The 25,351-nt window shown below is 41.5% G+C and overlaps 1 protein-coding gene across 1 annotated transcript in view; it reads right to left on the bottom strand.

Annotated features, from left to right (window-relative positions):
• Nucleotides 1-25,351, bottom strand: part of SH3KBP1 (SH3 domain containing kinase binding protein 1) — a 435,673-nt gene that overhangs the window by 47,929 nt on the left and 362,393 nt on the right. The window contains exons 9-12 of the mRNA XM_070943239.1: nt 15,347-15,441; nt 10,785-10,886; nt 10,087-10,135; nt 895-975 (exon numbers count right to left, since the gene is read on the bottom strand). Coding sequence (XP_070799340.1) covers nt 895-975; nt 10,087-10,135; nt 10,785-10,886; nt 15,347-15,441 — 327 coding nt within the window. The remainder of the gene's footprint in view (nt 1-894; nt 976-10,086; nt 10,136-10,784; nt 10,887-15,346; nt 15,442-25,351) is intronic.

Raw genomic sequence — 25,351 nt, forward strand, 5'->3', positions numbered from 1 at the left:
CTGATGCTAAAATTTTTCAAAGTTTTTATTTTCAACAATAATAAATGTGAATCTTAATAACTTGCTACTGTTGCCTAATTTAAGAATATTATAAAAGAATTCTTAAAATGTAACTGAAATGTATAAGTAGTTTAAATCCATTTTCTTATATTCCAAAATATTATATAATTATCTAATATTTGAACCACAATTTAATGATTGGATGAGTTTAATGATTTAATGGACCAAGGGGAGTAGGGGGTAGGAAGGAAGGTTGTCTCAAGTCTGAATGCCCATTAAATTCAAATACAGATAACGGACCTAATTTGTAACCTGAAGTGATGTTTTATTCCATTTGCAGAGTTAAGTAATAAATTTAATTATTTGCATAAATTGATCCAACAATTTGGATCAATTGCATAATAATGCAAATGATATCAATTGTCCATACTGCTTCAGAAGCAACAGCATTTGCTTGCTTTTTAGAATGGAAGTAAAGTTTTTTATGGTTATATCTGGGTTCTGTTGGATCAATATCTGGAGAATCAAAAGTTTTATACTGGAATAGCCTTGGATGTTTTCAAAAAGCTTTATTTATATTTCATTTAACATTTGGGGCTTTCTTTTAGAAAGAGAAATAACATGCAGTTTTAAAAAAACAAAAGAGAAACTCACAGAACTATACTTCATTGCTGATGCTTCTGGCACTATTTTACAAGTTGGAACTGGTGGCATATGTGTCACACTCACAAGTTAATTTCTACACACTACAATATGGAATTCCCTTATTCCTGTTCCAGAAATTATATACAACAAAGATTTTCTTACCAGTGTTTCTGAGTCTCTGATTAAAAAGTTAGAACAGGCAAGAACTAAAATGTAAAGGTGATTTTCAAACAGAAGTACAATTCTTACCTTTTTCTTCTGTTCGATGAGGAAGGCATTCTGGCCTTTCAGGAGGAACCTTTTTAATTTCATGCTTTCTATCTGTTGTAGCTATCAAAAAGCATAATGTTAAATACTTAAAAAGAAGACAATAAAAAATATTTTTTCTGCTCTAGTAATTTAGTAGTTTTTCGTTTAAAATGTGATAGGCTGTTCCTCTATGGATTAGATCTGTTTCCATTTCAATTAAGCTCTGTTAAACTTGGATTTATTGTGTTAGATACAGTAAGTATCAAATGAAGTAAATTTCAAAATTTAAAATCACAAAAAGTGATTTCCACTGCTATAGCACTTAACAGGAAAAGGAAATTCACTGCTTTAGTTTGCTTATATGACAATGATCCATCACAGTAATTCTTATTGGATGTCAGTTTACAAGTGAGTTCAGCAATATTTCTGAATTGCCCAAAGTTGATTTTATCTCTATTATAGCTGAAGCTTGAATACCCATAATCATATTTATGCCTCATATTATAAACTGACTAATTAATTAATTAAAGTGGAGAGAACAGGAAGCGTCATGGCGAGAGTGGTTGGAGAATAGCAGGCTCTGACAAGCCTGGTGAAAATCCAGCCAGACAAACCGCTGTCAGGGGGTCTTCGGAGCAGATCTGTCTTCTAGGGATGGAGAAGAAGAAGAGGCATCTCGGACATCAAGAGGAACAGGCAAGTTCCTCGGAGGTCAGAGGAAACTCTTTCATCCGGTGGTGTCCATTGCGACCGTCATGAAGCTGGGGCAATCTGAATAAGAATTGTGCAGGAGCGGTGTTTTGGATGGAGTATTGAAACCAGGCGAATGACTGGGCAGCTCACAGGCAAAAAAGAAATATTTTAAAATTTTTAAAAAGAGTTCTGGCATGGAAACAGCAGCTAATTAGCATCGGGGAATGTTAATGGAGGGAGAAAAACAAAGTGGAAGTGAAAGTACTAAAGCCCAAAACAGAGTTTGATATTTGGAATTGGAAACTGTATTTGGAAATATTAAAAACACTATAAGAAAAAGAAACCCAAAAGAAAATAGTTTTTGAATTGGACATAATTTTTTTTTAAAAAATTGGAACTTTAAAGGAAGAATAAAGAGAAACTCAAAATAGAAAAGCCCTGTAAAGGATATTCTAATTGGATTTGAAATTGGAGTGTAAACTTAAATTTGGGTTATATAAAAATCAAGAAGAGAAAGAAGAAATTTGAAAAACATTTGATAAGCAGATTTAACACATGAATTGGATACTTTGTTAAGTTGTTGATTTGAAACTTGTGGATTGGAGAGAGACATCTACTGGTGGAAAAAATTACTACACTGAACACTTTGAAAGCCAGAAAAAATTACAGTGACTTTGATCTACAAGAGCCGTGAGAAATTTTAAGGAGGATTTGTTTCTCTTTTCAGCTGTTTGACTTTGATAACCAAGGAGGTGGAAAAAAATAAAACTTTAAATTAGAATCAAAAACAAACCAGAACAGCAAAATGTGGCAGGAACTAATTGAGATGGTTAAAATGGTGCATTTATCATTCGATTTGGATAGGAAAAAACCAAGAATTTTGTCAGAACATACTCAACTGGATAAACAGGCTATGGACAAGAAGCAAGAAAACAGCATTGAAGATAAAGACATTGATGAAAAATTAAATGATTACAATGGGAGTAACAATGAAAAAAAGAGAAGAGTGAGCAGGAAACAACCAATAAAAAAGAAGCAAAGGAAGAGAAGGAAAGGAAAAGGGAAAAGGTTAGAAAAAAATATTTTTAAAGATTACAATGGGATTAACAGTGGTAAAAATAGAGAGGATAGGAAGAACCAAGAGAGACAAGAAAAAGGGAAGAGGGTAGAGAAAAAAAAATTAAATGATTAAACTGAGATTAACAGTGGGGAAGTAAGAAAGGTGAGAGGAGAAAAGGGAAATAGATTAGATGGGAATTTAGGGCAAACTAAGCGAGTAATGGATCTAAAAATTAAAGGAAGGATACAGGACAAAAGACATAACAACTATAAAAAGAAAATGACAGAATGGAAAAGGAGGATTTTTTGAAGGGGCTTGTTGGATAGACCAAGAGAAAATGGTTAAAAGGCAAGGAGGAAGAATAATATGATATATACTCATAGTAACAAATGAATTGTATTATTATTAATATTGGTGATTGTAATATTTGAATAAGTTGGAATATATTGTGTAATATGAATGGTAGAACAGAGAACAATAAGGGAAAGAAGGAAAGGATATATATAGAATTGTATTAATATTAGTATTGTAAAAATTGAATGTAATGTAAAAATTGAATGTAATGTAAAATGATGGAACTTATTAGGGGATAAGATATAGAAATTTGAATGGAATAAGTACTATTAATATTGGTGATTGTATTAAAATTAATATTCTAAAAACGGAATTCAAGGTAATGCAAAATGATAATTGAAATTATTTATTCAGAGGGGAAGATAAATGGAAATGAGGATATAAATTGTGAAGTACAAAATGATCTATTTAGAAGGAGTTAAGAAATGGAAACCTAAATGAAATTGAAATGGAATAAGTTATTTTTATCTTAAAAAGGTGGTGTGGAAAATAAATTTGGAAGAAATATATTGTTTTTGGTAAAATAGTACAATGATTAACAAGGAAATAAGATATGCTAAATTGGTCCAACCAAGAAAATAATTGGTATTAAGAAATAATTGTGAAGTATTAAGTTAAAAATTAGAAATTAAGGAGGGAAATGATTGTGTTTAAATTAAAGGGTTTTAATAGAAAGAAGCCAACATTGAGAAATATATGTGACAAAGGGAGAAATAACAGAATGAAATGAAATAAGAGTAGGAGGTTAGGGTGGATGGCAATATTGATTATATATTAAATATTAAATAGAGATGAAAAGAGGGAGGAGCGGACCTGGCGGGTATTACGGAGACCTGGTTGGGCCCGGAGGGTGGCGTCCCTCTGGTTGAAATGTGCCCACCAGGCTTCAGAGCATTCCATCAGCCGAGGGCCCAGGGGAGGGGCGGGGGGGGTGGCGGTTATTATTAACGAGGATCTGGGTCCGAGGGAGACCACTGTGCCTCAGATAGCCGGATGTGAGTCCCTCCTTGTGAGGTGGGGCCGTGGGGTTCAGATGGGCTTGTTGCTTACGTACCTGGCTCCCTGCCGCGTGGCAACAGCCCTACCTGAGCTACTCGACGTGATAGCCACGGTGGCAGTAGATACACCCAGGCTTTTAGTCATGGGTGATTTCAACTTGCCATCCGTTGGTGAAACGTCTGAGGTGGCTCGGGAGTTCATGGCTTCCATGACGGCCATGGACCTGACCCAGTTAGTTCATGGCCCTACTCACAGGGGAGGTCACACTCTGGATTTGATTTTTGTCTCTGGCCAGTGGTTGAGTGGTCTTGCTATAGGGGATATAGACATGGAACCCTTGTCATGGACTGACCACTCACTCCTTCGCCTAGATCTTCGAACCGCGACCCCTCGCCACAGGGAGGCGGACCCAATCAGATGGATCCACCCCAGGCGCCTGATGGCTCCAGACGGAGCTTGGGCCATTTCCTGAGGATCTAGCACATGACTCGGCCGAGGACCTGGTAGCCGCCTGGGATCGGGCGGCTGGTGGGGCCTTGGACCGAGTTGTGCCTTTGCGGCCTCTGACCCGATGCCGATCCCGTGTGGCTCCTTGGTTTACTGAGGAGCTGAGGGAAATGAAGCGCCGGAAAAGACGCCTGGAGAGCGGTTGGAGGGCCAGTCTCGCTGAATCTGATTGAACACTGGTAAGGTCGCATATTAAGGCCTACCTAGTGGCGATAAAGACGGCAAAGTCTAATTACTTTTCCGCCTCTATTGCGTCATTAGGGAATCGTCCGGCCGCCCTGTTTAGGGTGACCCGTGCCCTGCTCCATCTGGGAGTGCGGGAGGATCCCTTAGAAGGCAGGGCGGAGGATTTCGGACAATACCTGTATGACAAAATCGCTCAGATCCGGGGGGATCTGGACTCTGACTGGGTAGATCAGGGCAGGGTGACGAGGAACAGTCTTGAGAATGTTATCTGGGAGGAGTTTGATGATGTGACTCCCGATGATGTGGACAGGATTTTGGGGAGACTTAGTGCGGCCACATGTTTACTGGACCCGTGTCCCTCCTGGTTGGTACTGGCTTCCCGGGAGGTTACACGAGGCTGGCTCCAGGGCGTCATTAATGCTTCGTTGAGTGAGGGTCACTTCCCTGCTGCCCTGAAAGAGGCGGTGGTGAGCCTCTCCTCAAGAAGCCGTCCCTGGATCCAGCAATATTGGCCAACTATCGTCCTGTTTCCAACCTTCGCTTCATTGCGAAGGTTGTTGAGAGTGTGGTCGCGCAACAGTTTCTGCAATTCCTGGAGGAAACATCCTATCTAGATCCATTCCAGTCGGGTTTCAGGTCTGGGGACAGCACGGAAACGGCATTGATCGCGTTGGTGGATGATCTCTGGAGGGCTCGGGATAGGGGTTATTCCTCTGTTCTGGTCCTATTAGATCTCTCAGCGGCTTTTGATACCATCGACCATGGTATCATGCTGCACCGGCTGGAAGAGTTGGGGGTGGGAGGCACTGTGTTGCGGTGGTTCTCCTCCTTTCTCTCCGACCGGTCGCAGTTTGTGTTGGCAGGGGGGCAGAGGTCGACCTCGAGGCCTCTCATCTGTGGAGTGCCGCAGGGATCGGTCCTCTCGCCCCTTCTGTTCAACATTTATGTGAAGCCGCTGGGCGAGATCATCCATGGCTTTGGGGTGAGATACCACCAGTACGCTGATGACACCCAGCTGTACATCTCCACCCCAGGCCACCCCAACGATGCCCTTGAAGTGATGTCCCAGTGCCTGGAGGCTGTGCGGATCTGGATGGGGAGGAACAGGCTCAGGCTCAACCCTTCCAAGACTGAGTGGCTGTGGCTCCCGGCATCCTGATATAGTCAGTTGACTCCATCGCTGACTATTGGGGGCGAGACTTTGGCCCCCATTGAAAGGGCTCGCAATCTGGGAGTCCTCCTGGATAGGCAGCTGTCTTTGGAGGAACATCTGACGGCTGTTACCAGGGGGACCTTTTATCAGGTTCGCCTGATTCGCCAGTTGCGGCCCTTTCTTGATCGGGATTCCTTGTGCGCAGTCACTCACGCCCTCGTCACCTCTCGCCTTGACTACTGCAACGCTCTCTACATGGGGCTCCCCTTGAAGAGCACCCGGAGGCTCCAGCTGGTCCAGAATGCAGCAGCGCGGGTAGTGATGGGAGCAACATGGCGCTCCCATGTAACACCGCTCCTGCGCGAGCTGCACTGGCTCCCGGTGGTCTTCCGGGTGCGCTTCAAGGTGTTGGTTATCACCTTTAAAGCGCTCCATGGCATAGGGCCTAGCTATCTCCGAGACCGCCTGCTACTACCGACGACCTCCCATCGACCCGTGCGCTCCCACAGAGAGGGCCTCCTCAGGGTACCATCAGCCAAACAATGTAGGCTGGTGGCCCCCAGGGGGAGGGCCTTCTCTGTGGGGGCTCCCACCCTCTGGAATCAGTTTCCCCCGGAGATAAGAAGAATCCATGACCTCAATGCCTTCCGTCGTTCCCTGAAAACCTATCTTTTTCAGCAAGCCGGGTTGGCTTAGAAGAAATTTTTAAATTCTTTTAATTAGTTTGTGATTCTTAACTTTCGGGCCAAAATTTATATATATTTTTAAATGTTTTAATATTTGTATTCTATGTTTTTTATCTTGGCTGTACACCGCCCTGAGTCCTCAGGGAGAAGGGCGGTATATAAATTGGAAATTAAATTAAATTAAATTAAATTAAATTAAATTAAATTAAATTAAATTAAATTAAATTAAATTAAATTAAATTAAATTAAATTAAAAATAAAACATTAGAAAAAGAATAATATGGAAGAAATCTAAATATATAAATTAAATTTGGGGAAAATAAGCTGTATAAATTTTGACTCGGTCAATACTCTATTCAGAAAAAAATTATTGTTTGTATGTATGTTTGTTTTAAAAAATAAAAAAATAATTTAAAATAATAATTAATTAATTAAAGTCATCTGCCCTATTGCAGGAACAAGAGAATTAAGCTGAAAAAAGTCTTTGTAATTTCACAACTCAGATATGAAGTGTAGCATCCTAAATCAGTATTTCCTGTGTTTATTAGAATACAGAAATGCTCTTTCTAACCGCCTCCTCAAAACATCCTTCCAGACAAATTTAGTAGATTCATTTGAATGTAGGAAATAAATTGCATGCATTTATTAGCATACAGTTTGGATGAACCTTTACTCATAATCATAATTATGCATATAAAGTAAGATTCAAAATACAGAGAATAATATATTTACAGCTGTTTGTCTGTTGTTCTTTCCAGTGCCTATACATTTTAATACATGAAACATGTTTTAGGACATGTTTATTTCATATTTCTTCTCTTTTATTCCTTGGGAGGAATATGAGCTAGTGTAATGATGACAGAAGCATGCTGAATTTAACTGAACATGATTTACTTGAGCTCAATAATAGAGAAGTTTCATGTCCAATGGTAGAGGAAAAGAAATAAGAAATATTACAGGTGAATTATTTAACAAAGAGAACTAATAATTAAATGTATAATTAAAATAGTGAACAGCTATATTTTCCATTTCTAGTAAGTGATAATTTTAAGTGAAAATCTTAGAATGAAATCAAGATATTTAAAAAGCAAATGAACTTAATTTCAACAGGAACTCTATTCAAAGCAATAGCTATCATTAGTATGTTCCTTTAACTATAAGATGGCAAATGTATCACCATAGAATAATGGAATCAGTCAACTATAATGTTGATACAACTATACAGTGAGCCAACAGCCAAGCAATCCCAGGAGTGCAGAAGGGGTGAAGGGGGGCAGCTGTCGGAATATAAATATATCTGTGGAGGTCCATTATAATTTTGAATGGTTACTAAGGAGTGGTGGGATTCAATTTTGTTTATTACTAGTTATGTGGGCGTGGCTGGGTTGGCATTCATGTGACTGTGGGCATGGCTTGGCATTCATGTGACTGTGGGCGTGGCTTGGCGGTCATGTGACTGGGTGTGGCTGAGTGGTCATGTGACTGGGCGTGTGTGGCTGGATGGTCATGTGACCAGGTGGGCGTGGCCTTAGATGAAACAGCTTTTCTTGAGTTGCTGGAGTCAAGTGGCATACAAATTTAATACATTATTATTATTAATTGCATATATATTTCTCCATGCTTGGTGACAAAAAGACTGCCTTCAGAGGCTTTATTAACCATCATTTTGTTTGGAAGCAGCAGAGCAACTTCTGTTCCAAATCATTTTACCCTCATTAACCACAGACCATAAAGCCAGAAAAATATATAATCATTATATATGTGTGGTGAGGGTGTATTTGATAGAGTTGGCCTTCAGAAAAGGAAAATTATATGTAAACACTGAAATGAACAGCCAAGGAAAATTTGTGTCTTTTCCTGTTCTGACAGTGACTAAACCTGAGGGTGTTAAACGTCTAAATGACAGGTAGGCCTCAATTTATGACCAAAATTGGGACCAGAATTTCCATTGCTAAACAAGGCAAACAAGTTGTTAAGTGAGCCATACATGATTTTACAACATTTTTTACCATCGTTGCTAAGCAATCCCTGCAGCTAATTGAATCATGCAGTTGTTAAGCGAATCTGGCTTCTCCCGTTGACTTTGTTTGTCAGAAATCAGCTGGGAAGGTTGCAAATAGTAACCACATGACCCCAAGATGCTACAACCATAATAAATACATGCAGGTTGCCAAGCACCAAAATTTTGATCACATGACCATGGAGATGCTGCAACAGTCATAAGTGAGAGGATCAGTCATAAGTCACTTTTTTCAGTGCTGTTGTAACTTTGAATGGAGCCTAAACAAATGGTTGTACATCAAGGACTATCTGTATCTGCGGCTTTAAGCTTCCAATTAGCATCTAACTAGATTTCAGCTGCATCTCTGCACCAGGCCTAATAGGATAATTTCCTTATTCCCAAAATGTAGGAGAACAACCCAGGCTTACTTCTGAGTGTTTTTCAAGCTTAGCAACTTTGAGACATGTGGACTTCAATTCCTAGAATTCCCCAGGCAGCATGAGACCTGATCATTTGATTACTCCTAAGTCAGTAACATGAAAGAATTACCAACTTTAAAGATACTAAGCACTGAATCTTTGTATGAATTGATTTAATAAGATTCCATACTTACCACGCCCGTGTCTCTGCTTGGACAGAACCATCAAGGCACTTCTACTGGATTGCCCCTTGTACCATTTTGGGGGCTCTGATTTAATATTGCCTCCTCCTCCTCACTAAATGCATGGATTGAGCTCAAATGGATGTTACCTATTTTCTACTGATGGATTAATATATCAAACTGTAATATAAACTGATCCTTCATCACAAGGACACAGCTTTAAAGAGTAAACATCCCCCCCCCAAAAAAATATCTCTTCCAGGATGGTTAGTGCTGTCTTAAATTTAGAGATAGGTATTTGGTTTAATTATATTAATAATGTAAAGCAATTTCCAATGAATTAGTCTATTAAATAATAATTTTAAATTACTTTCTCTCCCGCAATCTAGACTGAAGCAGAATTAAACCATATCTGCTCCTTTGTGTTTTCTGAATGGGTTTTATAGGAAGGAAGCTTAATTTCACACCCACACCCACCAGCCACTCGATCTACTCATTTAGGAAGCATGGAGGAAATATTCAGCAACAGCAAAACTCAATATCTTAAAATGCTTTAAAGCCCGGCCATTCAGCTCCAGCAACGGTGGCTTCCTGGAACTTCTTCTCCTTGTAGCATTGAGCTCATTTGCTTTTATTTTGAAATCCAGCACTCTTGGATTTCAAGAGTGCTCGGGCTCAGCAGCTGGAGAAGCAGTGCTGGATTTAAAAAGGTAAGCAGCTCAGTGCTACAAGAGGGGCAAGGGGCGTGGCTGGGTGTGTAGAGCTACCGGTTCAGGTGAACCAGACAGGACTGGCTGAATCCCACCACTGTCACTAAGTGAGGACTACCTGTAATTGCACTTTAACCATTTAACATGGTATGGTAATATATACAGTAGTTGAGAACATGTTAAGAGACTCCAAATGGATTGTTGTGTATTTAAGAGCATATTTATTGATGCTGTGAATTACCTGATCCTTGTTTGAAAGGAGCTGAAGGAGGTGGAGGTTTTTTAGGTCTCTAAAAGTAAAAGAAAATGAATAAATAAAAGATTATTAAGAAAGAAATACTAAAGGAAGTAAAAGAAATACTTTTTTCCCTTTTTGGATGTATCCAATGAGGCTATGTATCATTAGTAAGAAAATACTAATAGTCCTCTCAGAAGTAAAATTTGCAAGAAATATTCTACATAGAATCTGTTTTTTTTCCATTGCTATTTTAAGGCATAATGTCATTAGAATAATGTATTACCATATCCAGATATTAGAGCTCTGTTTTCAGGGTGGAAATGAATGAAATGTATTGGAAATCCATTATCTGTTCTTGTTTTTTCTCTTTTAAAACCAGACATTTTATTTAGAATGTCCAGTTGATGGAAGCTTTCACAGAATAAAGTCTTAAGAGTCCTGAGAAAGCTCAATGAAAGGTGGCATCTGATAGGCAAATGATGCCATAAAATATTAATATTTATCAAATAGAAAAAAATTGATGTTATTTTTAGAATGCCAACATGCAGATTTTATTTTATAAAACTTTGTATAGTTTTCACAGTTATTGCCATAAAATATGATTTTTTTAAAAATTGAATGTTTTATTTAGATGGGCAACATTTGTAAATGATGTAAAAGTTAATTTGCTTTACAATAGTAGGCTTATTAGTTGCTCCTACCTCTTTTTCAAAATCAGGAAGTAATAGTTTTACAAAGTTATCAGGGAATACTCCTCTTTTACCATTAAGTTCTCCTTCCCACCAGCCAGCATCAATGCAATCCTATGATACATAAGAGAAGAGTATATATTGAAATACAATTATTCTAATTTCTTGCAAATTGACAATAAACAGACAAATACATCGAAACAGTAATTATATTTTACATAACATTTCTGTATAATTATTTTGATCTGAAACTCATAGTACTTACTTCAGAAAGTGGAATTTTCTCCACATGCAATGTGCTGTTCTTACCAATATATGAAAGATCTTACTGCCATTCTCATTCTTCATTTTGTGAAACATTGGATTATTACAAAATAAGTAAATCCACTATTTGTCAGGGTTCCAAGTAATAAATCCATAGCAAGCAAGACTCCGAGGCATGTAGATTCCTCAAAGAATACTTTTATTTGGAATTATCATATTGGCACATATCTAGTGAAAACTGACTCTAAGGTTACTCCGGTTTTCACCTAGTTAAAAGAAAAAGTTTTTCCTCAAACCCCAAACAATCAGCCACATGGTCCAATCAAGATGCTGTCTAGTCGTCTGGAGACCTCCTTCCTTCTTCCACAGTCCAGGTGTGAGAATGTCCTTGGTTCTCAAGAGAAAGTATTTTATTTTGGCTACACAAACCCCTCTATCTCTAATCCCCCCCTCCCTATCCCTCAGCTCCAGTGTGGCAACACTGAAGCTCCAATATGGATCTGGTCAGGTCAGCTTCAGGGTTGACACTATTACCGAATCTAACTATATAACTTTTATATAAATATATAACAATAAATATATAGTTATATAACAACGATCTAGTTATATAACTGATAGCTAAAGAGATTGATAATAAAATAAACTATAATAAGAAAAGCTGTATATCAGCACATTGTACTTTCTATGGAGATTCTCAATCATCCAGGTCATGGTTGTCTCAAAGATACTTTTTCCAAGACAACAGGATTTTCTTGGTTTTTTTCCTTTGAAAACGGTTTTGCTTCTCATCCGTGAAGCTTTTTCAATTCTAACTGAATGGGGAATGGAAGAAATGTTGTTCTTTGTAGTCATCTGGTTGTTAGCACTCTGAAAATCGGTTGTTAACTCTCTGAGAGTCATTGAGGACACTTGAGGAATTATCTGTATCCTCAGAGTCACCTGAATCAAAGTGTAAATGGGTATGGAACCTCATTGAGACTGCTGATTGCAAGGATTGCAATTGTAAACAGGAAGATAGGTGATGTTATATCCCTTTCCTTCCGTTGAAGGATGGCTGTTCAATCTTAAAACAAGTGGTCCTCTCTGTCCACAACAAGAAAGTCCAGTTGCTTTTTTAAAAAGAACCTTTGGGACAACCATGATCTGGATGACTAATCTCCATACACACTTCAAAGGAGTCCTGGACAGAAAGAACCACTGTTCTCCACACCTGTTTACAGTCTGATTCAGGTGACTCTGAGGATACAGATAAGCCTCCGCACAACTCTTAGACAGCTAACCCTGCAATCCTCAGTGTGCTAACAACCAGATGACTGCTAAGAATATAAATCTTTCTATTCCCTACCAGTCAGTTAGAACAGAAGAAGCTTCTTGGATGAGAAGCAAAATGTTTTCAAAGGCTAACATACTGTTGCCAAATTTGAAAAACAAAACATTGTCAACACCTTCAGTGAACTGTTTACCATTACTTTTCCTTATCAGTCACTGCTTAGCTCTGATCCCATTTATTTATACAGGTGAAACTCGAAAAATTAGAATATCATGCATAAATTCATTTATTTCGGTAATGCAACTTAAAAGGTGAAACTAATATATGAGATAGACTCATTACATGCAAAGCGAAATAGTTCAAACCTTCATTTGTCATAATTTTGATGATTATGGCTTACAGCTCATGAAAACCCCAAATTCACAATCTCAGAAAATTAGAATATTGTGAAAAGGTTCATTATTCTAGGCTCAAAGTATCCCAAAGTGTCTAATCAGCTAAGTAAGCCATAACACCTGCAAAGGGTTCCTGAGCCTTTAAATGGTCTCTCAGTCTGGTTCAGTAGGAATCACAATCATGGGAAAGACTGCTGACCTGACAGTTGTGCAGAAAACCATCATTGACACCCTCCATAAGGAGGGAAAGCCTCAAAAGGTAATTGCAAAAGAAGTTGGATGTTCCCAAAGTGCTGTATCAAAGCACATTAATAGAAAGTTATGTGGAAGGGAAAAGTGTGGAAGAAAAAGGTGCACAAGCAGCAGGGATGACCGCAGCCTGGAGAGGATTATCAGGAAAAGGCCATTCAAAAGTATTGGGGACTTTCACAAGGAGTGGACTGAGGCTGGAGTCAGTGCATCAAGAGCCACCACACACAGACGGATCCTGGACATGGGCTTCAAATGTCGAATTCCTTTTGTCAAGCCACTCCTGAACAATAAACAATGTCAGAAGCGTCTTACCTGGGCTAAAGAAAAAAAGAACTGGTCTGTTGCTCAGTAGTCCAAAGTCCTCTTTTCTGATGAGAGCAACTTTTGCATCTCATTTGGAAATCAAGGACTGGAGGAAGAATGGAGAGGCACACACTGCAAGATGCTTGAAGTCCAGTGTGAAGTTTCCACAGTCTGTGTTGATTTGGGGAGCCATGTCATCTGCTGGTGTTGGTCCACTGTGCTTCATTAAGTCCAGGGTCAACACAGCCGTCTACCAGGAGATTTTGGAGCACTTCATGCTTCCTTCCGCAGACGAGCTTTTTGGGGATGCTGACTTCATTTTCCAGCAGGACTTGGCACTTGCCCACACTGCCAAAAGTACCAAAACCTGGTTTAATGACCATGGGATTACTGTACTTGATTGGCCAGCAAACTCGCCTGACCTGAACCCCATAGAGAATCTATGGGGCATTGCCAAGAGAAAGAAGAGAGACATGAGACCGAACAATGCAGAAGAGCTGAAGGCCGCTATTGAAGCATCCTGGTCTTCCATAACACCTCAGCAGTGCCACAGGCTGATAGCATCCATTCCACGCCGCATTGAGGTAGTAATTGATGCAAAAGGGGCCCAAACAAAGTACTGAGTACATATGCATGCTTATACTTTTCAGAGGTCCGATATTGTTCTATGTACAATCCTTGTTTTATTGATTTTATGTAATATTCTAATTTTCTGAGATTGTGAATTTGGGGTTTTCATGAGCTGTAAGCCATAATCATCAAAATTATGACAAATCAAGGCTTGAACTATCTCGCTTTGAATGTAATGAGTTTATCTCATATATTAGTTTCACTTTTTAAGCTGCATTACTGAAATAAATGAACTTTTGCATGATATTCTAATTTTTCGAGTTTCACCTGTATGTATAGTTTACATTTTTGGCACTACTTTGTGTCACCTGAATGACATCTGCCATTTTGATGCCTAGTCCCCTAATGTGCAGCCATCGCCTTGAAATTCTTTTGTAACCTCTTTTTGTTTTTACCACTCTGAACAATGTAGTGTCATCAGCAAATTATTCCCTTAGTGACGCCCAATTCCAGATCAAAGTTAAAAAAGTCCATTCCAAGAACAGAACCCTGGGAACCCAGTAATTACACACTTTAATAATGAGAAATGCCTATTTATTCCTGTTTAATACTCTTTAGCTATTGTTTATCCACAAGACAGCCTGCCCTTTTATTCCTTGGCTACTAAATTTACTGAGAGTTGTTGATAAAGGACTTTATCAAAGGCTTTTTGAAAATCTAACTAGATGATGTCTAATGGCTTGTTCTTATCCATATGTTTATTCATATATTTAAAAAGCTCTAATAGATTCATTAATAGGTCTTCACTTATTGAAGCCATGTTGGGTATCCTTGAGCAAGATTTCCTGGATCTCCCCATGAACTCTTCTTAACAATTAGAGTTATGCTGGCCACCTTCCAGACCTCAGCTACAGTCCAATAGAGACAGGTTGTATATTTGAATTATGAAGTCCATAATCTCAGCTTTATGCATGTTTACTCAGCCGCCCTGAGTCTTCGGAGAGGGGCGGCATATAAATTTAATTAATTAAATTTAATTAAATTTCTTTTTCAACAATTGTCTCTTGAAAAAAGAGAGGAAATAAACTCATATTGAAATAAAATAGTCTGAAAATACTTTTTAACCTTATATTTAATATGTATTAAAAGAATTGGTTTGCTATGCTGTTCTAAATTCTGATAGTAAATTATTAGTTAATTAATCCCATATTTTATTTTAAAAGCAACAAAAAATCTTCCAACTATCTTCAATAATATACTTAGTTGGGAACTAATTGTTCTTCCTTATGACAGAGTTCAATTACTTGTTTGTAATGCATAAAAAAATGAAGATCACCCAGTTTCAGTCTGTTCTTCCACTCTGGACACTGATATTTTCTTGTTATATAAACTCTTGAAACAACCCACCCTAAACATTAGGCATCATGCTCAAACAAAGAACTCAGTTTGATTAGTTCATCCAATACAGTGTTTTTCTATAAAATGGTGTGACTGTTTGTAAACAAAAATTATATAATTACCTTATTGACAAGAGTAACAATATCACCTTCTTTGATTGTTAATTCATCTTCATTCTGTGCTTCATAAGGAAATATAACTTTGCAATACTCCTTCACTAAAAGGAAAAGTGGTGTATTTCAATACATTTCAACAACTTCAGAAGTAAATGTGAAGAAATCAAACTTGCTAGGTCAAGAATTTGAATTATATTAAAATAATTTTCAATAAACAGTAATGAAGATTTCAGCAGAAATAGCCATTAGCTACAACACTAGTTGGAAATGTTTTGTTAAACCTTGTTTTATGGCAATACTGCTCTCTTCCTGAATTTGATGTTCTGAGGAAGAATCTTTACAAATAGAAAGTGGGGGAATTTCTCCAATACTTTAATGAATATTCTGGTTTATATAAAGAATATAAATGCACTCAAATTCTTAAGAATTTCATATGAGAATAAAAGCATATAACAGTCCAAATTTTAAAGAAATTTGGAAGAAGAAATTTTAAAGAAAAAATAAAGAAATAAAAGAAAAATGCACTTTAATTGTGTTTTCAGCTCATATTCTATTTGGGGGGGGTGGAGGGAGGCAGAATCTCCATATTTATTTATTTTTATTAGTTTATAGTATAAAATATACAAATATATGGAAAGAGGGACACATAACTAAGGCAGGATACAGCAGGCAGCCAGAATCTGCAAAGACGAAGTCAGGAAAGCAAAGGCTCAGAATGAACAAAGCCTTGCAACTAAAGTCAAAGATAACAAAAAATGTTTCTTCCAACAAATAAATAACAAGAAAACAATCAAGGAATACTTGGTCCACTAAAGAGAGAAGACGGCAAGGAAGTTACAGGCAAAAGCAAGAAAGCAGAGCTGCTTAACTCATTCTTTGCATGAGTTGGTGGGTTTCAAAAATTTTTACTACGGGTTCTGTGGGCGTGGCTTGTTTGTGAGTGTGGCTTGGTGGTCATGTCACTGTGGGCGTGGCTTGATGGTCATGACTGGGTCGACATGGCTTGGTGGTCATGTGATTGGGTGATCATGTGACTGGGTGGGCGTGGCCAACTTGACATCACTCACATCAAGGGTTAGGGTTAGGGTTAGGGTGCCGGGCCTCTCCTCTCCTCAAAGGCCTCAACAAGATACAATTTCCCTGTCTATTTATTTACTACTACTGAACATCCAAAATATACTATTTAATCCTATGTATATATGCCATATGTGTACATACATATTACATAGTATAGAATGTGTATAGGCACACAAAAAGATACGTTATCTATTATATATACTGTATGTGTATGTACACACACACAGCTCTTCTAAAACTATCCACATTCAACCTCACTTACTACATTTGGAAAAACACACCCACTTTCTGCCACACATTTAACTATAACTTCTGTACATTTAAAACATTACACACACCTTCAGATTTACTTCCCTACCTAGCTTGCACATGACTGTTAGAGCCAGGAGAGGTCATGGATTGAGTAAAATGTGGTGAAACTCACTTAACAATGCTCTTGCTTAGCAACCAAAATTTTGGGCTCAATTGTAGTCATAAGTAAAGGACTATCTCTGCCTTCCTCTGCATTGCAGCATTGTCCTAGTAAACTCCTTCTCCTTTCTGGCAATTTTCCTCTCTGTTAGAGTCACCAAAATAATCCAGACGATATAAGGTTTCCTGCTGGAGCAGGGGTTGGACTAGATGGCCTCCAAGGTCCCTTCCAGCCCTACATTGCTGTCCTGTTTCAAAACGTCTTCTGAAGCCACGTCTAGTGCCAGGGTTTGTGGTTCTTCTTTCCTCTTTTTTTTTCTCTCTCTCTCCCTTCCTTCCTCTTTCTTTCTCTTTCTTCTTTCTTTCTTTCTTTCTTTCTTTCTTTCTTTCTTTCTTTCTTTCTTTCTTTCTTTCTTTCTTTTTTGTCTCTCTCTCCCTTCCTTTCTCTTTCTTTCTTTCTTTTTTCTCTCTTCTCTCTCTCTCTCTCCCCCTGCCTCTTTCTTTCTTTTTCTCTTTCTTTGTCTTTCTTTCTTTCTTTTCTCTCTCTCTTTTCTCTTATTTGTACCCTATGACTATCATTAAGTGTTGTATCTTATGATTCTTGATGAACGTATCCTTTCTTTTATGTACACTGAGAGCATATGCACCAAGACAAATTCCTTGTGTGTCAAATCACATTTGGCCAATAAAAACAATCTATTCTATTCTATTCTATTCTATTCTATTCTATTCTATTCTATTCTATTCTATTCTATTCTATTCTATTCTATTCTATTCTATTCCCTTTCTCTTTTTCTTATCTCTCGCTTTCTCCCCCCTCTTTCTCTCTCTCATCTCTTTCTCCCTCTCTCTCTCTCTTTCTCATCACTCTTTCTACCCCCTTTCTCTTGTGTGTGTGTGTGTGTGCGCGCGCGCAAACCTAATAAGGACAGAGCCATCCACTTCCCTGGCACAGAAACGGATTTGAGACCTCGTTGCGGCCCTGAGCGCCAACATCACAACTGCCCCTTCCTCTTTTTCCCCCTCTTGTTGCGGTCTCGCTCTCTTCTTTCCCCCTCCCCCACGAGCTTGCCATTCCCCTTGCAGCACCTGCAGGGCTGGAGACTTTCGCCTCTTCTTTTCTTTCTTTTTCTTTTTTCTTTTTATTAAATTTATATACCGCCCTACTCCCGAAGGACTCAGGGCGGTGAACAGGCACAAAATAAAATACATAGATACAAAAGTTAGAAACATAATTAAAACCAGATTAAATAATTTAGCCCGAGACAATTAAAAATCCCAATAATTTAAAACAGAATAAAATTTCAATTTAAAAAATTTTAAAACAGGGGAGAAAATTAGGCCAGGCCGGCTTGCTGGAATAGGAGGGTCTTAAGAGCACGGCGGAAAGTGCGCAGATCCGGGATCCTCCGTATCTCTGGGGGGAGCTCGTTCCTGATAGTGGGTGCCCCCACAGAGAAGGCCCTCCCCCTGGGAGCCGCCAGTCGACATTGTTTGGCTGACGGCCCCTCTCTATGAGAGCGTACCGGCCAGTGGGAGGCTGTTTGTGGTAGTAGGCGGTCCCGTAAATAACCAGGTCCTAAGCCATGAGCACTCTAAAGGTGATAACCAAAACCTTGAAGTGCACCCGTAAGACCACTGGGAGCCAGTGCAACTCGCGCAGGAGAGGTGTCACACGAGAGCACCATGTTGCTCCCATAACCACCCGCGCGGCCGCACTCTGCGCCAGTTGGAGCCTCTGGGTGCTCCTCAAGGGGAGCCCCATGTAGAGAACGTTACAGTAGTCCAGGCGAGAAGTGACGAGGGCATGAGTGACTGTATCTAGGGAGTCCCGATCCAGAAAGGGATCACTGGCGAATCAGGCGAACCTGATGAAAAATCCTCCCAGTCATGGCCGTCAAGTGCTCTTCTAAAGACAGCCGTGAATCCAGGAGGACACCCAACTTGCGAGCCCTCTCCGTGGGGGCCAGCGATTCGCCCCCAATAGTCAGCGATGGCGTCAACTGACTATATCGGGACGTCGGAAACCACAGCCACTCGGTCTTGGATGGGTTGAGCCTGAGCCTGTTCCTCCCCATCCAGATCCGCACGGCCTCCAGACACTGGGACATCACTTCAAGGGCATCGTTGGGGTGGTCCGGGGTGGAGATGTACTGCTGGGTGTCATCAGCGTACTGGTGGTACTTCAACCCGAAACCACGGATGATCTCGCCCAGCGGCTTTACATAAATGTTGAACAAAAGGGGCGAGAGGACCGACCCTTGTGGCACCTCACATATGAGGGGCCTCGGGGTCGACCTCTGCCCCCCTGCCAACACAGACTGCAACTGGTCAGAGAGAAAGGAGGAGAACCACCATAATACAGTGTCCCCCCACCCCTAATTCTTCCAACCGGTGCAGCATGATACCATGGTCGATGGTATCAAAAGCCGCTGAGAGGTCTAATAGAACCAGGACAGATGAGCAACCCCTGTCCTGAGCCCTCCAGAGATCATCAACCAACGCGACCAATGCTGTTTCCATGCTGTACCCAGGCCTGAAGCCCAACTGGAACGGATCCAGATACGTCGTTTCATCCAGGTACTGGGGGAGCTGTTGCTCAACCACACTCTCAACAACCTTCGCAACAAAAGGAAGGTTGGAGACCAGACGATAATTAGCCACTGCCGGGTCCAGGGAAGGCTTCTTGAGGAGACGCCTCACCACCGCCTCTTTCAAGGCAGTGGGGAAGTCACCCTCACCCAACGAAGCATTTATAATCCCCTGGAGCCAGCCTCGCGTCACCTCCCGGGAAGCCAGCACTAACCAGGAGGGGCACGGATCCAATAAACATGTGGTCGCGTTCAGTCCACCCAGAATCCTGTCCACGTCGTCAGGGGTCACAGGATCAAACTCATCCCAGATAACATTCTCAAGACCTGCCTCAGTCATCCCCCCTGGAACTACCCAGTCGGAGTTCAGATCTTCCCGAATCTGAGTGATTTTGTCATGAAGATATTGAACAAAATCCTCGGCTCTACCCTCCAAGGGGTCCTCCTGCGCTTCCTGGTGGAGCAGGGAGCGGGTCACCCTAAACAAAGCGGCCGGGCGATTATCTGATGATGCAATAAGAGCAGCAAAATATGTACATTTTGCTGTTTTTATTGCCACTAGGTAATTCTTAATATGAGATCTTACCAGTGTCCGGTCAGATTCAGAAAGACTGGCCCTCCAACTACTCTCTAGGCGTCTTTTCCGGCGCTTCATCTCCCTCAGCTCCTCAGTGAATCAAGGAGCTAAATGAGATCGGCGCCGGGTCAGAGGCCGCAAAGGCACGACCCGATCCAGAGCTCCAGTGGCCACCCTATCCCAGGCAGCCACTAGGTCCCATCAGGTTCCATCAGGTGCCTGGGGCGGAACCATCTTACCGGCTCCGCCTCCCTGCGATGGGGTATAGCGGTTCGAAGTTCAAGGCAAAAGAGAGAGTGATCCGACCATGACAAGGGCTCGGTGACTATGTCCCCTATCTCAAGATCACTCAACCACTGTCCAGAGACAAAAACCAGGTCCAGCGTGTTTCCCCCTGTGTGGGTAGGGCCATGAATTAACTGGGTCAGGTCCATAGCTGTCATGGAAGCCATGAACTCCCGAGCCACCTCCGATGTCTCACCCACGGATGGCAGGTTGAAATCCTCCATGACCATAAGTCTGGGGGTATCAACCGCCACCGCGGCGATAACGTCGAAGAGCTCGGGCAGGGCTGCTGCCATGTGGCAGGGAGCCAGGTACGTGATCAGCAAACCCATCTGAACCCCATGACCCCACTTCACAAGGAGGGACTCACAGCTGGCCGTCTGAGGAACAGTGGCCTCCCTCGGTCTCAGACCTTCTTTAATAATAACCGCTACTCCCCCGCCCCTGCCCTGTGACCTCAGCCAATGGAATGCAAGGAAACCTGGCAGGCACATTTCAACGAGGGGAACCCCCCCTCCTGGCCCAACCAGGTCTCCGTAATACCTGCCAGGTCTGCTCCCCCCTCACCAATAAGATCACAGATAAGGGGGGCTTTATTTACTACGGACCTGGCATTGCACAGCATCAGCCGGAGGGCCAGGCCCTGAGGGTCTGTGCAACCTGGGGAATGGGTGGAGCCTTGGGGGCCGGAGCTCGCCACCGCTCGTAAACAGGGGGTGTGCACTCCCCTAACTCGATATGGCCCCCTGCTCCCGCCATATCTACCCCTCCCACTCACGGTAGTGATGTTCAAAGCACTATCCGGACAAACTCTGACTCCCCCATTGACCCCGGGATCCCCACCTCCCATGCCGTGCTTCCTTGACAGGCCCGCCCCTCCCCTTAGTGGGCTATCCACCATGCCCACAGCCCGCATTCCAATCAAACCCTCCCCCTCCCTAGAACCCCTTAAAAATTTAACTAAAAATTTGAATTTTCTCTTTCCTGAGGCATGGGTTTTAACAGAGGGGAAGCAAAAGCAACCAAATGGCGCATGTCCTCCCGGAGCAGCAGCTGCTTGGCTTTCCCTGACAGATCACCTTTTTTTTCTCCCCTCGCCTCGTTTTTTTAACTCACCGCTTTAAAGGCAGCTTATACAGGGAAAGCCCGGGAGGCACGTGCGCATGGAGCGCCCTGCCCCCTCCCCTCTGCTTTCTTTTCTTCCCTCTTTTTCACTCGGGAGCAAGGGGGAATAAAGAGGCCAGCTGGCAGGTAAAGGTTCACTCACTTGCTTTGCTCATCTGCCTCCGCTGCCTTTTCTCAGCTCCCCTCGTCTTACAGCCAGCTTTCTCATTTAGGGAGATGCTGCAGTCTCAAAGATCGGGAGGGCCACGCAGCAAGAGAAAGGACAGTGAAACTTGCAAGTGCGGAAATGGGAGAGCAAAGCAAGCGATGCTTCGGGATGCTGGCTGGCCTTTTTATCCCCCTCACTCCCGAGGCAGCTGAGTAGTACAACATGAGGCTGTTTCTGCTCTCTTCCAGAGCTGCTGCTGCCATTCCAGAGGGCAGGGAGTGTTGGGGGGCCAGGAACTCCCACATCATGACTGGGCAGGTGAGCTCGGGCCGGCTGGCAGAGGGCGATTGTTCCTTCGCTTGCGTCCCCTGGGGGACTGGCCAGGAGCGCCTGATGGGCTTGGGCTAGACGGGCTGGCTCGCGCGACAACGATCACTGCTCAGGAGTGGGGGGGGGGCTGCCCTTGCCTGGGTGGCTCCAAAATTAAATGAGGAAAGCAGCATACTGTGGGAGGGAGACCCACTCTGGACCTGCCTATTTGGCCGAAGGGCTGCCTCGGGGGCAACATGGCAAGGCTTGGCCTCCTTTTGGGCCTGGCTTTTGGCTGTTGCCTCTAATCTCCAGTTTACTTGTGGGCACCATTGGCCTTTCTCCCTGCCTCTCCCAGACAATGGTGCTCACGAATAAACTGCAGCTAGGCTCTCCCGTGTGCTTCCCTCGCAGGCCAGGCCAGCTTCAGGAAACATATGGGAAGGGCTCTGGTGCTACAATCTCCTGTATGCTTCCCTCCCTCCCCATGTGCATCAGTCCACCCACCACTGGTATCACCCCTCCGCCAGCCCTCCCTCCCCTGCCCACACACTGGCCCATGCTTTTGGGAAGGAGATACTTGTGGCAGATGGGACGTGGTGGCTGCAGCTGACTTGGGATGGAAACGCGGAGAAACACCCAGCAAGCAACTGCCTTTTCCTTTCCGACTTCTGTTAGCAGAGAGAAGGAAGAGGCAGAGGCAGCAGTGGCAGCAGAAGGGGCCGATCGCTTTGCAGCCGGTGTGGTTACCCGGCCTCCCTTCGCCTGACTCTTCTTTAGCGGTCCTGACCCTAGCCTCACTTCCTCCCCCACCACCGCCTGCGTACCTTCCATGGCAGCTGGTCCAGAGTCCGGAAGGCAAGCTGACTGGAGTTTTTGGTGTCCCCCAGCCAGCCACCGCTGCTGGAAAGCGGCTGGCAAAGAAGCCTCCAAAAAGGCTTCTTTGCCAGCTACTTTCTCTGCAGGCTGGTGAAAAGTACTGGCGGAAAAAGCTGCTGCCGTCATCGCCATGTTCTTCGCGCATGCACATCCCATTGGACTTGCAAGACAATGGGATGCGCATGTGCGAAGAACATGGCAGCCGGGGCGAACAAACGGCATCTGGGAGATCAGTTCGGGGGTGTGGCCAGCCGGCCATCGCTATTGGTTTAGCGACCTTGGCCAAATTTCCTCCAGTGGTTCACACGAACTGGTAGCAACCCACCACTGATCCCATGACATTATACATTTGAGCTAAGAAAGTTTTTCATTATTTCCTACTTGTTTCATTTTAAAATGTTAAAATCTGTCACAAGTTTCTTTTTTAAAAAAGTTTTTTCTTATATAAAAATGTCAAATCAATGCCTGGGCGCCATACATTCCAATACAAATAAAGCTGATCAGATTCAACATAATTATTACTTTCAATCAACTTATGTGTTTCTAATAACAATACTCATCTATGTTAGGTTGCAGTCTATCATTATTCAATTATTTCACATTTTCTCATTATTACTTTCATTTTATAAAATAAAAACATATACATTAATATTCCCCTTATTTCTATCACTTATTCTAGCTTTCAATCATGTCACCCTTTATTAAGAAGCTTTTTCTTTCTTTCCTGTCTAACTTCTAATCATGTCACCTGCCTAAAGAAAAAAAAAGAATAGAGGTGGAGGGGGGAGAAGCAACTCAGAACAACAACAACAAAAAAGGAATCATTCATCCACCATCTCTTGCCCACTTCATACTTTAATTGCTATGCTTTAAAAAAAGGAGAGGAAAAAGGAAAAGCGAATCAGAACAACAATAAACAAGAAAATCATCTATCCTTGCCCGCTTCAATACTTTAATTGCCACACTTTTTTTTAACTTTCCTCCCAAATTCTAAGTAGCTTATTTTGTTTTTTTTAAATTGATTTTTATCCAACAGTCCAAGAACTATGTATTCAGTCTTTGAATTACCCTTCAAGGAGTACACTAGTCCCAGTTCTTTATGTCTCATAGGTTAACAATCAGTTCCATTTAAGTAGTCCCAAAGGTTATCAAAAGCCCCTTTATGTCCTCTTTACAAATTCAATCCTCTAGTATAATATTCAAATGTCACTTTAGTTGAATCACTTCCTCATTTACTGGATCTCCAGTACTCATAGGGTGGCTAAAAATAATCCAATGGACTCCCGGGTGTAGAGATAGAAGATAAAAGCCAGGAAGAACAACATCTGGAAGAAAAGGAGTTAGATACAGAGGCACAGGAGAGGATTGAAAGAGAACAGCAGGAAAGAGAGAGGTCGAGGACGAGGATGTAACAGGAAATAAGACCAAGGAAAGGAACCAGGACTATTAGCAAACAATAATATGGAAGAAGAAATTCAATTAATATCAATTAATATAAATAGTTTAAATTCTCCAGCTAAAATGAGGCAAGTTCTCTCCAAACTTCAAAAGCAAAATATGGACATTACATGTCTGCAAGAAATTCATATTAAAAGACAGCAAGGACACATTTTAAAAGCCCCCAAATTAGGGAAATTTTATTCAGTTCTTGCATCAAAAAGAGAGAGAGAGAAAGAGAGAGAGAAGGGTAGTAGTATATATAAAGGATTGGCTATAACCGAGACAAATTTACGCAGATGAGGAAGGGAGAATTTTATTAAATGAAGTAATAATAAGACAAAAATGAATCTTATTGGCAGTTACCTATGCACCAAATACTAAACAAGGGGAAATTTATTATAAACTACATGAGAAAATAGTAGAATTAGAACCGGAAAATATTTGCTTATTAGGAGATTTCAATGCGGTTGTGGATCCAAAAAAAGACTACATCCGAGGAAAAAAAATAAGAAGAAGAAAACATTACCGACCACTTTTTTTGATATGATGCAAGAGCTGAATCTAAAGGATGTTTGGAGAGAATTGAATCCACAAAAAAGACAGTATACTTTTTTCTCTAACCCGCATGGTTCATGGTCCAGGATAGACATGGTATGGATGGATTTGGAATTAAGCAAAAATATAGAAGAGGTAGAGATAATACCAAATACATGGGCGGATCATAACCCATTGATATTGAAATGGAAGGGAAAGGAAAAAATGAGAGGGACGTGGACCATGAACCAGAGGGTGTTAAAAGAGAAAAAATATGTACAATGGATGGAGAAAGAATTGGATTTTTTTCTAAAGGACAACTTAAATGAAAATACAACCCTACAGAATCTTTGGGATATGACCAAAGCCTACATCAGAGGCTGAACAATAGCATATGGGACAAGGAGGAACAAAGAAAAAAAGAAACAACAATGAGAGCTACAGGAGAAACTTGAAGAATTGGAACGTAAGATGCAGGAAACCCCAAATGAGAAAATTAGGGAAGAAAAAGAATTGACCAAACATAAAATAAACTTTATTTCCCAGGAAGGAATAGCCCAAAATCTCAGAGCGACAAAACTGATATATTTTGAGCACACTAATAAACCAGGGAGATGGCTGGCCTATAAATTGAA

This window comes from Pituophis catenifer, unplaced genomic scaffold (assembly GCF_029215685.1).
Source record: "Pituophis catenifer annectens isolate HBS135680 unplaced genomic scaffold, rPitCat1.0.hap2 SCAF_4, whole genome shotgun sequence".
Lineage (NCBI taxonomy): Eukaryota > Metazoa > Chordata > Lepidosauria > Squamata > Colubridae > Pituophis > Pituophis catenifer.